The sequence below is a fragment of the Notothenia coriiceps genome, unplaced genomic scaffold, assembly GCF_000735185.1.
Source record: "Notothenia coriiceps isolate Sejong01 unplaced genomic scaffold, NC01 NC01_scaffold00024668, whole genome shotgun sequence".
NCBI classification, from domain to species: domain Eukaryota; kingdom Metazoa; phylum Chordata; class Actinopteri; order Perciformes; family Nototheniidae; genus Notothenia; species Notothenia coriiceps.
This window is the reverse complement of record NW_011357369.1, coordinates 4,673,457-4,684,244: the sequence shown is the minus strand read 5'-3', so window position 1 is coordinate 4,684,244 and position 10,788 is coordinate 4,673,457. Positions and strand designations below refer to the sequence as shown.

Sequence of the window (10,788 nt, the reverse complement as noted above, 5' to 3'; positions counted from 1 at the left end):
AAGCGAGTTCACAGAGAGCCGGATCTGAAGGGTCAGACACAGGAAGTGACATCTCCAAGTTGGGGGATTTTATGGGGACATGAACTTGGAGATGTCACTTCCTGTGTCTGACCCTTCAGATCCGGCTCTCTGTGAACTCGCTTGAGTCTGTAGCCCCTTTCACACCAACATGGTTCCAGGGCCGGTTCAGAGCTAGAGCCTGATAAGCACCGTTTTTTCCTGTTCACAAAACAGCGGAGTGAAAACCGGTGCTTACCAAGCACCAAACATTTTCGGCCTAGAAGCAGGAACCGCATACGTCACGCTTACGTCGGAGGGGGGCGAGATTAACCTGAACTAACAGTTAAAGGCAGGTAAGGCAAATCAAAGTTGTAACAAGCAGTAGTGCTGAGCAAAGTGACTAGAACGCAACCACACACGCAATAACACACTTTATAAAGTCAGGCAACACTAACCAGGCTTTGTGTGATTCTGTTTATTTGCACCTTACTTTGACCATCCGTTCGCTGTCATTGATCATTATGGAGAGCTGGCAGACATTTTGTTTTGTATTATAGCAGCTATCGGATGGAACCAATACATGGTCTGCACAGGTTGTCTTGCCGACTATCACAAGTAGAATCATAATGAAAAATACGCCGGTAAAATGGGCCTGTAGAAAACGGCTTATGCCACAATAGGATAGCAACAAGTAGTCAAGATAGTCAGTTTAGCTTCGGTTGCTATGCTAACATCACCCATTTTATACCAGAGAAACTTTAATAACAGTTTGTGATTCCAAACCGTGTTGTGACTGCAGCGGTTGGTAAATGCAGCTGAAACACATTAATAAACAATGAACCACGGCACTTTGTAGAAAAGTATAAGGGTTGAGAAGTAGTTATTTAATTTAATCTGGCTTTGTATGATTGAAAGCAACACGATCATCGACACCGTTGGGGAGAAAATCAGCGACGTAAACGACGACGTCATGACGCAGCCGCGGCAGCACCAGTCGGGCTCTGGGCGGTGTGAACAAAACGGGGGCTGAAAAGAAAAACCGGTTCCGAACCAGAAGAGCACTAGCACGGAGCTAGAACGGGAACCGCGTTGGTGTGAAAGGGGCATGAGAGGAGGAAGGTGATGGAGTTTAGTTTTCCTGGCACAACAAACTATTTCCACCCTCACTCTGTCTGTTAGCAGCAGAAATAAACTCAGTGAAACGACACTTCCACTTTCCTGCAGAGGCCCGATTCCCCCCAACTCTTCCTCACTCAGCTGGAGCCGTGGAGGCTTTAATGCTGAGGGTTTGATTCCTCTCTCCTGCTTTTATTAACCGTTCCGTCGGCTGGAAACGCATTTATAACAATCTTTTTCTTGTATTTTCTCCGTCTGTTTCTGGGGTTTTGTCGGGACACGAAGCTTTGTGGCGTTGAAAGCGTCCCCTTGCTCTGCCTCTCGTCTCAGATATGGCTGCTGGCTTGTTTCAGACAGGATTGTACTAACATGGAGCTGGCAGAGAGGCAGGACATATTTTCCTAAGTGAGGTTGATTAATGGAGTGAGGAGAGAACAAGGGGGGAGAGGAACAGGAGCGAGGAGAGGGAGAAATAACACTAAATGTGATTGCAAGGGGTGGGTGATAAATCTAACATCACAGTTTACGTTATTCTACATCACAGTAACGGTTTATATCACAGCAATTGTTCTGTACATTTTAACTCTCTATGACAGTAAACTGGATATCTTTGTCGATAAAACAGGACATTTGAGGACATCATTTTTGGCTTTTATCCTAAGAATTTCTAGTAAATGGATCTTATTTTGGGTTGCTGAGCCAAAGCCAAGAGCATAATAGTGCCTGATGCATAAAAGTTTGACATCTTGAAAAAGAGATTGATGTTCCTTTAACCACACGGTTTAGTGGCTTGTTATATCATCCTTTGGTGGTGGTTGCTCGGTGAGTAAGGAAACACTACAAATGTTCATGTGTTCGTTCAGGTTAATAGTAACCGTAGATTGTATTAACCAGACTGCACACTCTTACTGTGAAATGCAGAAACGTCATCAGCAGGACATGCTCTCCAATACGGAAGAGGGTTAGGGCCACATTTCTTTTTATAACCGAACAAAAAAGATTTTTTCTGAATTTTAACTCAAAGGGGACCTATCATGCAACATTCACTTTTTGATGTCTTTTATACATATGTGTCCCCGGTTTGTCGGGTAACTCACGCAGCGTCAGAAAATAAAACTCTCTTTTCCTCCGTACCCAAATCTTTTAAAAACGGGGCTACAACGAGCGGATACAGATTTGCTGCCGGTATTACGTAATTTCCAGTGGCGAGCCGTGACTTTTATACCTAGGCCCTCTGACCCCCCCCCCCGAACACCTGAAGGGTCAGCAGTGTTGACCAAACACTCCTCAGAGGTCATGTGACTCGCAGGTGTCTGCAGGCTGCACCGTGACCCGGAGAGTTAGCGGAGCTGCTGGAGGCTAATTCAGCCTCAGAGCCAAACTCATACCCTCCTTCCTGCACATTTAACAAGCCCACATTCCTCCTGTGAACTCCCAGACTTCTTCATGGGTCGACTCAAAAGCCTTCTGACATTTTCAGCTGTCTGGTCCTGTTAAAACTGCACTAAGCAGAAGTTTTTTTAGTAAAACTTATTTGTATCAGCTTAAAACACATTTGTGCCATTCTCCTTCGACCACACAATATATTAAGACCCTTTGTCTGTGTCCAGTTTTCAGAATTATAATAGGTATATTAAAAAGGTCATCGTTCTCAGTTACCCTTTGCTAAAATTTGGAGAAATGACATTTCCCTAAAAGCTTTTGGGTTTCCTTTCGGTAATGTTTTTGGATGTGTTGAACCACAGTAAGTGGTGGGAAAGTGGAAAAAGGAAGGGAGAGAGGGGCCGAAAGTCCAGTGTGGACAGAAATACTGTGAGAAACCGAACCAAGAGAAAACAGCCTTACGTAACATTTGAATATTACAGAGTATTCAGGTTACGGTAGGGCAATACGGCCACATATACAGTATGTGGTCATCTAAATATGGAGTTGCACAATATGACTGCAAAGACACTAGAAACAAATGCACAATATAACCACTTATCGACCTCAAAGAAGAAGTAGTCATGTGTGAATTATGTGGAAGAGGCGGAGGGGTATTCTGTTGTTTGTGTCCTACTATTGTGTACGATAGTAAGTATTGCGGACAACAACAAGAAAATACAGTCACACCAGCGTTCATAACACACAAGGCGTCTGCTGACCTTTACTGGAATAAAGAACAGGAGAATCTCCAATGAATGCATCCTAAACAAGCTAGGAAAGAGCAGGCGTCATATTGCTGTAATATACATCTTCTGCACCGTGTTGAGCATGTGTACATTTGATTAAAACAGACTCAGTTTGGCTTGTGAGAGGGCCTTAAAACAGCTTCACAGACCCCAGCATGTGATGTAAACAGCTGTTTCACAGTGAAAGTGTTTCTTGAAGCATCATTAGCTAAAGCAGTGGAGCAGCTTACAGGCAGTTTGCAGTATAAATACACTACTTCTCTGTGTATAGTAGTGGGTACTGTATGTGTGATCCTGCTGTCCTCGTACAATTTGTGTCAGAGCCATATGTGCTGTGAAACTCTGAGAGCTGTGAGATCGACTCCTGCTCGCCAACAACCAGAAATATTCTCATTTAAACTCTGTCTGTTTCGCTCTGAGTGCAGCGCGTCAAAGTGAAACTGACTGGTTCAGGAGGATCTCCTACATAGGATATAAAAGGGAGACAAACTTTTCTTATTTGACATTTTGTTCAGAAGTAAAAAGTTATTTCTCAAAATGTTTTGCGATTATAATTTAAGAATAAAAAGAATTCTGACTTTCTTTCAGGACTTATAGTGTTCAGATTTCTTTCTACCCAAAAAAAAAAAAAAAATGTTTAGTCATATTTTTCATTAGTTTCACCAAAATAACTTGATTTAATTGTATTTAAAATAAAATGTCCAAATAAATAGCCTGTTCAGTTTCTGTTGGAATGTTAAGGGTTAAATGAAAGAAGCTCGTCTCTGCGAGTTTCTGTGAAGACAGGAGCTGTTGGTGGTCCTGCTGTAAATTCACAGAGGGCCCGCTATAGTAACTCAACGAGAGAGTAATGTCAAATGACAGTACAATTGACCAATCATATCTTCCCTCTAAATGGGTGGGCTTTAAGTTCCGCCGCTGTGAGGTTTATACATATAATATATATATAACATATAAAGTGGTGCAGTGACGCGTCCTAAAACGCGTCCTAGAACCCGGAAGTAAGCTGCGCTGGGGTTCCCTCGACAAAAAAGCCTACCCTACTTTTATAATTTTCTAATAAATCTAATCGATAGATTTATGATTAGCATAAGTTCGTTCATGATGGCTCATGTCAGTGATGACATCGTTGCAAATTTATTAACCGAGTCATTTTCAAGATTGAGTTACAATGATAAACTTGAGTGGCAAAGGATCAGCTGAATGACCCGCCATCAAGTGCTTCATCCAAAAGGACAGGAGGATGGACTCTGTGTGATTTGATCATCAGAGGTAGGCCTAAGTCATTTTCAATGTGGGCCGCCGTGCCGACTTAATTCATTTGTAATTGTTACTTGGCTGTGGGTGCCCTGTCATGATAGGTGTTTCTATAAATGGTGTTGTTTTGTGTGGTAGAGGGTCGCTGTCATTGATGCGTTTGCACCCCGGGCCGTTGTTTTGATATTCCGCTGAAGTATACGCTGTGACGTAATATCTCTTCATTTATTTTTGTTGCGAGGGAAGGGGGGGGGGGTGGGGTCAGAGGGCCTAGGTATAAAAGTCACGGCTCGCCACTGGAAATTACGTCTGAGACTGCCAAGGCACACNAGTCATGTGACCGTGCTGTAGTTCCTTTATAGCCCAACATTAGCCACCTTTAGCTTAGCGGTGGTGACGTGAAGTCATGTGACCGTGCTAAAGGAACTACAGCACGGTCACATGACTTCACGTCACCACCGCTAAGCTAAAGGTGGCTAATGTTGGGCTATAAAGGAACTACAGCACGGTCACATGACTTCACGTCACCACCGCTAAGCTAAAGGTGGCTAATGTTGGGCTATAAAGGAACTACAGCACGGTCACATGACTTCACGTCACCACCGCTAAGCTAAAGGTGGCTAACGTTCGGCGTGATGAAGTTTAGTCTTCTCATTTAGACACATTTAGAAACCAACGTTTTTAAATTCACCAGTGGAGTATTTACAGGCGTATTTTATGTCGCGGAACAAAGTCTGTACATCTTTTCAGCTTGTGTTAACCACAGACCTTATTTCCGTCTAACGAACAAAAACCCACTCAATGCATTAATCTTGCAGCTGCAGCCGGTGGAGCAATAACTCCAGGTCGTGAACCGCAGAGCACCCCCCCCCCAATGTTGGGCTANCGCATCGGAGGAGTAAGCTGGTTCTGTCCCGAGAACATCTCTACAAGGTACTGTAACTATGACGAACATTTGATGACATTAAATAACTTTAAATAACTTTTACCTTGTAGAGATGTTCTCGGGACAGAACCAGCTTACTCCTCCGATGCGGGAAGAAAATATGGTAGAACCCCTCCCCCCCTCCTTTGTTTAAAAAAGAAAAAGCTTCACATTTTTTAAAATAAATATATTTTGCAATTTTTTTCTGCTTTACATCTTGTCCATTAAAGTGCCATATTGTTCAGGTTCAATTACGAAACTATTAAAGTACGGGTTTGAGTCCGACCATATTAATTTGTGAATAAAATATTCGTAAATAATAATTAGAAGCTGAGTAATCGGCTGCAGAGCAAGCTGCTGACGTATGTGCTCAGTGGGCGGAGTTACAGAGATAAACATAACTTTTTTCTTATTTCTTAACATGATTGAGAACGTACAGCCCTCAAGATTAAAATAGTTCTACATGATTGATTCATGTTTCGACGAGAAACATGAATAAATTATCTCATATATTAACTGCATATTTGCAAATTGAACAACCCCACTTTCCCCTTTTTTTCAGTGTGGCAGGGTGGAGGTGAAACAGGGAGAGGGGGGTCTGGAGGAGAGTGTGTCATGTGTGTGTGTATTTGTGCATTATTGATCAGCTATCACATTAAAATAATTATCAAACAACACAGGGTAATACAAAATAAAAGTACAGCAATAAAAGAAAAATGCCATAAACGTGATTTGAACACACACTGTAAAATAGATAAATAAATAAATACAAATATATCAAACCTATGAATACAATAGTGTAGAAAGTCATGTTTGTGATGCTGCTGCAAACAGCGGAACCAGGCTATTCACTGCCTGAAGGAAGCAGGAGAGCAGGGGGTGAAAAGGGTATTACTCAGATCCTTTATTGGGGTAAAAGTAGAATTAATGTGGTCTTAAAATACTCCATGACAAGCAAAAGTCCTGATTTCAATGTTTTACTTAAGTAAAAGTATAAAAGTATTAGCATCAATAAGTAAAAGTACTCATTACACTGAAACGTTGACTTGAATTAAATGCATTATGTCAACGCATTTCACATAACTGTATCAGGTTAGTTAAAAGCAATGATATTAAGTTGAACCTAATATTTGTGAATCTGTTTTTGAAAATCAAACATTAAGAAAAATTGGTAGATTCTGCCTTTTAAAACGACTCCTACTCAACAGATGGCACAGCATCCTGCCAGATTAAAACTCCTCTACTCTTTCATCACATCACTGTTTATGAGATACAAGCTCACAAACACTCACCTTCTCCACCTCCTTTACTCCTCCTCTCTGACCAAACTGTCATCATAATTGATTGATTGAATTAGCAGTCAGAGCCTGAGGAGGAAACACTGTTTCTGCAAGGTTTCTGTCGATCTGACACACGTGAGCTGAAGTGGGCCGAATCCAGAGTGAGGCATGAACAGAGCTGACGGACACACATTTTCAGAGTGCACTGCTTCTACACTGGATCGGAAAATAGAGGTCACTCTCAAAATATTATTTTTTACATTTCTTTTTTGAAAAACAGGATAAGATTAAAACAAGAGGTAAGGTCTGTGCATTGACAAAGTCAGAAATAATACTTTGTATTATTATTGATATTTCTGTGCAGAACCAAAAGCTTTTAAAGGGGGTTAAAGTTGCATTGTGAACATGTACTACCACAGCACTACCATGAAACAGGAAGTTGATTCAATTTGAGATTACATTTTCACCAATGCTAAAAAAACGATACCCGATTTACATACAAATCCCAATGTGTGGTCTACACATGAGCGACACAGGAAGTGATGCAAGAGTTCAAAATGTGCTTTCCATGGTCACAGCAATGCAGTCCAGCCTCCACCTGCCCGTTCATCGCTGCAGCTTCAACGTTTAAAGTGTAATTACAGCCCCTCATATTCTTTTAAAAATACGCTACAACAAAGAGTCATACAAAATAACTTAACACAACATATACCATTTTATGACCAAAACACTCTGATACAAGTGGTGCTGCTCTGTAAATCTATGCTATCATCTCTGCTATTGGCTAACGTTAGCGGTTATTATCCCAGTTTGAATTGTTGGGTCCAATCAAGATTACAAATGTTACTGTATCAGTAAATAATTTGAGCTTTACTGATTTGGCCTGGGTCAGAGCCATCACAATGCTAACTGTTGACTCGTTGTTTTATGTAGCTTACTAGCTAACACGATACCACATTTAAATAAAAAAACATTTGTAGATAGAATTTAGATTTAATTCACATTTGACTGAGGTTAGCAGTTCCCCCTGCTTCCAGTCTTTTAGCTAAGCTATAGGCAAAAGGACCAGAACCTCCTCATGCACTGCCAACAGGTATGAAATTATAGTTTGTTAGATAAGTAATGTTTGATTAACCAGAATATTTCTTCCCAGACAGACTGTCCAAAATGGCAGTAGTTCATTCATAGACATAAACATTTGCTACAATAACATAGGACCAGAACGTCATTAAGGACGGATCTTAAATATTTTAAATAGTTACATTCTTCATAAGCAGGTATTTTACCAATAGTGGCTTTAAATCTTCCACGATGTGTCTTTAGTCCATGCTTACTTCCTGTCCTCCTCCTCCCTCCCACAGACAAGCTGTGCTTCAACTCCTTCTTCAACAATGAGGACATGCAGGAGATCACCAAACACTTTGTGGTGTGCCACGTGGACGCACCAGGGCAGCAGATAGGAGCCTCACAGCTGCCCCCAGGGTACACACACACACACACACACACACACCCCCACACACACACACACACACACACACACACACACACACACACACACACACACACCATTTTCACTGAAACATTAACTTTAGGACGATGGGAACTGGAAGTGGTAACATGCTAACATATTTCCAGGTTTTAGGACTCATTCCTGCACCACTCTTTGCTGTAGTCAAGATTTTCTTTTAACGATTTGCTCAAACTCAGTTTTAAGTATTCCTACATGCTGTCTCATTATAGCAAAAACAGATGATCACACACATAAACAGCATGTGAAGCGATGATGATGATGATGATGATGATGATGAAGGTGTGTCCTTCTCTCCACAGGTACCAGTACCCCACCATGGACCAGTTGGCCGGGATGCTGCCCACTGTGGTGCAGCACTTTGGGTGTGTAATTTGAATCTAACATATTCCACATTTACCAGACAGCAAACAAAGCCAATGTTTTATAAGAGCCACCTGCAGGGACATCATGTCCTGTTCATGCTGTGAAGAACAGGCATTATTGTGTTGTTGCACAAACTACATCAATCAGCAGATTTATCGCTGCAGTTTTTGCCTTTACACCAACACTTTTTGTACATACAGAAAGATCATGAGCATGCAATTGTATTCAAGTTAATGAGGAATTACAGAAATTAGACCACAGTTCCTTTTAGAAACAAAACCACTCAACACTTTTTATTATATGCAACAACATATAGGCACAGCAGAGTGTCATTACACTGTCAGAATAAGTATATCCATGTTGCCTCGATATATATCCACGATTAACAATTATTCATCATTAAACTATTGCCTCTAATGGATTTTCTTTCTAGATTTAAGAGCATTGTTGGGATCGGAGTTGGAGCTGGAGCTTACATTCTGGCCAAGTTTGCTGTGAGTCACATCCTGATTACCTAAAGTGTACTTTACTGATCAGAATGAGTCTAGTACTGGATTCACACACTCAGGGTTGTCAGCAGCCTCAGGTCTCAAAGATGTGTCCATGTCTTCTGCTCACAGCTGATCTTCCCTGACATGGTGGAGGGTTTGGTCCTGCTCAACATCGACCCCAACGGCAAAGGCTGGATTGACTGGGCTGCCGGCAAGGTGCCTTCTCTTACTATGTATTCCTTGTTTCAGTTGGTGCTTAAGCATTGGAATCCCAGGGCTGCTTTTTATTTTCTGACAATGTCCTCTCCCCCCCAGCTGACAGGTCTGACCAGCGCTCTGCCAGATACTGTGCTGCCTCACCTCTTCAGCCAGGTACGCTCTGGGTCTGGGAACTAAGATACCCAGTAAATGTTTGTAGGTGCAATTACAGTTTTCTTTATGTTCAGATAGATGGATACTGTACTTTATTAATCCTGAATTGGGAAATTATTTTGTCAAGCATTACACAAGTTAAAACGTAGTAAAAGATAGAATAATATACAAATGTGATACAAATTATCATTAGCAGCAAGTATATACAAATTCACAATAGAAAAATACCTATCACTATTTGATTTTTCTCACTGTAAGGGGGCCACACCTCAGGCCATTATGATTATAATTTATTATTCTTATTCATTTTCTCTCTGTGCTTTTATTTTATATAATATAATACCAAGTAATTGGTATGTAAGCTGAGATATACATAGATACCTTGCTACATGATAAAGGTGAGATTATTGTCCCCCATGGAGAGATGTATGTTATATGCGCAGCAACTATTCTGCACACATTTGAGTATGTATGCAGGTGTACAGTATGTTGTATGTATGTATGTATGTATGTATGTATGTATGTATGTTTTGTCTGAATGTTTACAAAAATGACAATAAAAAGAGTATTACAAAAAAAAGAAAGAAGAAAGGACCTATCACTAGTGTCAATCAGTCCAATTTTAATTATATATAGCCCAATATTAAAATTCTCAAGGGGCTTTACAGGATGTACAGCATACAACACCTTAGAACCTTGCTGCGCTCAAGGAAAAACTCCAAAGTAAACATGTTGTACACTGCTGGAAGAGCATCAGAGGAGGTAGAACAGAACCATGTGAGGTGTGGTGTATAGAATAAAAAGATAAGAACATTTACAAGATAGAAAATCAAAATGACCAAAATCATATTGTGAATGTATATTACAAGAAAGTTGTATCCAAAAGGATGTAAACAATCTGGCAGGTGTAGCAAAAAACGTAACTTTTGACCCTGGCAACCTGCCACGTGATGATGCCCGGGTGGCTGAGTTAGCTAAATGTATTCATGGGAAATGAGTGGCAACAGAGAAAGAGAAATAGAAGAAGAGAGATGAAAGGTGAATGCCCCCTGACAGTCTAACCCTGCATCAGCATAACACTGGGCTGCTACGTCCACCCTGAGCCAGCCCTAACCATACGCTTTATCAAAATGGGTATTTTCTGGTACTTAAAATATGAAAAACAAGGAATGGAAAAAGGCATTTCTAACTCTACAAACAAATACTATATGTATCAGTTTCAGGCAGATATTGACCGTGTGTGTGTGTGTGTGTGTGTGTGTGTGTGTGTGTGTGCGTGTGT

General features: G+C 41.0%; 1 protein-coding gene across 1 annotated transcript in view; it reads left to right on the top strand.

Moving 5' to 3' along the window:
- The first annotated feature begins 5,890 nt into the window (after positions 1-5,890).
- The window catches only part of LOC104955707 (protein NDRG4-like), a 7,558-nt gene continuing 2,660 nt past the window's right edge, over positions 5,891-10,788 (top strand). The window contains exons 1-7 of the mRNA XM_010783094.1: positions 5,891-5,902; positions 6,032-6,086; positions 8,111-8,231; positions 8,580-8,642; positions 9,077-9,137; positions 9,264-9,350; positions 9,450-9,506. Of these exons, the coding sequence (XP_010781396.1) occupies positions 5,891-5,902; positions 6,032-6,086; positions 8,111-8,231; positions 8,580-8,642; positions 9,077-9,137; positions 9,264-9,350; positions 9,450-9,506 (456 nt within the window). The remainder of the gene's footprint in view (positions 5,903-6,031; positions 6,087-8,110; positions 8,232-8,579; positions 8,643-9,076; positions 9,138-9,263; positions 9,351-9,449; positions 9,507-10,788) is intronic.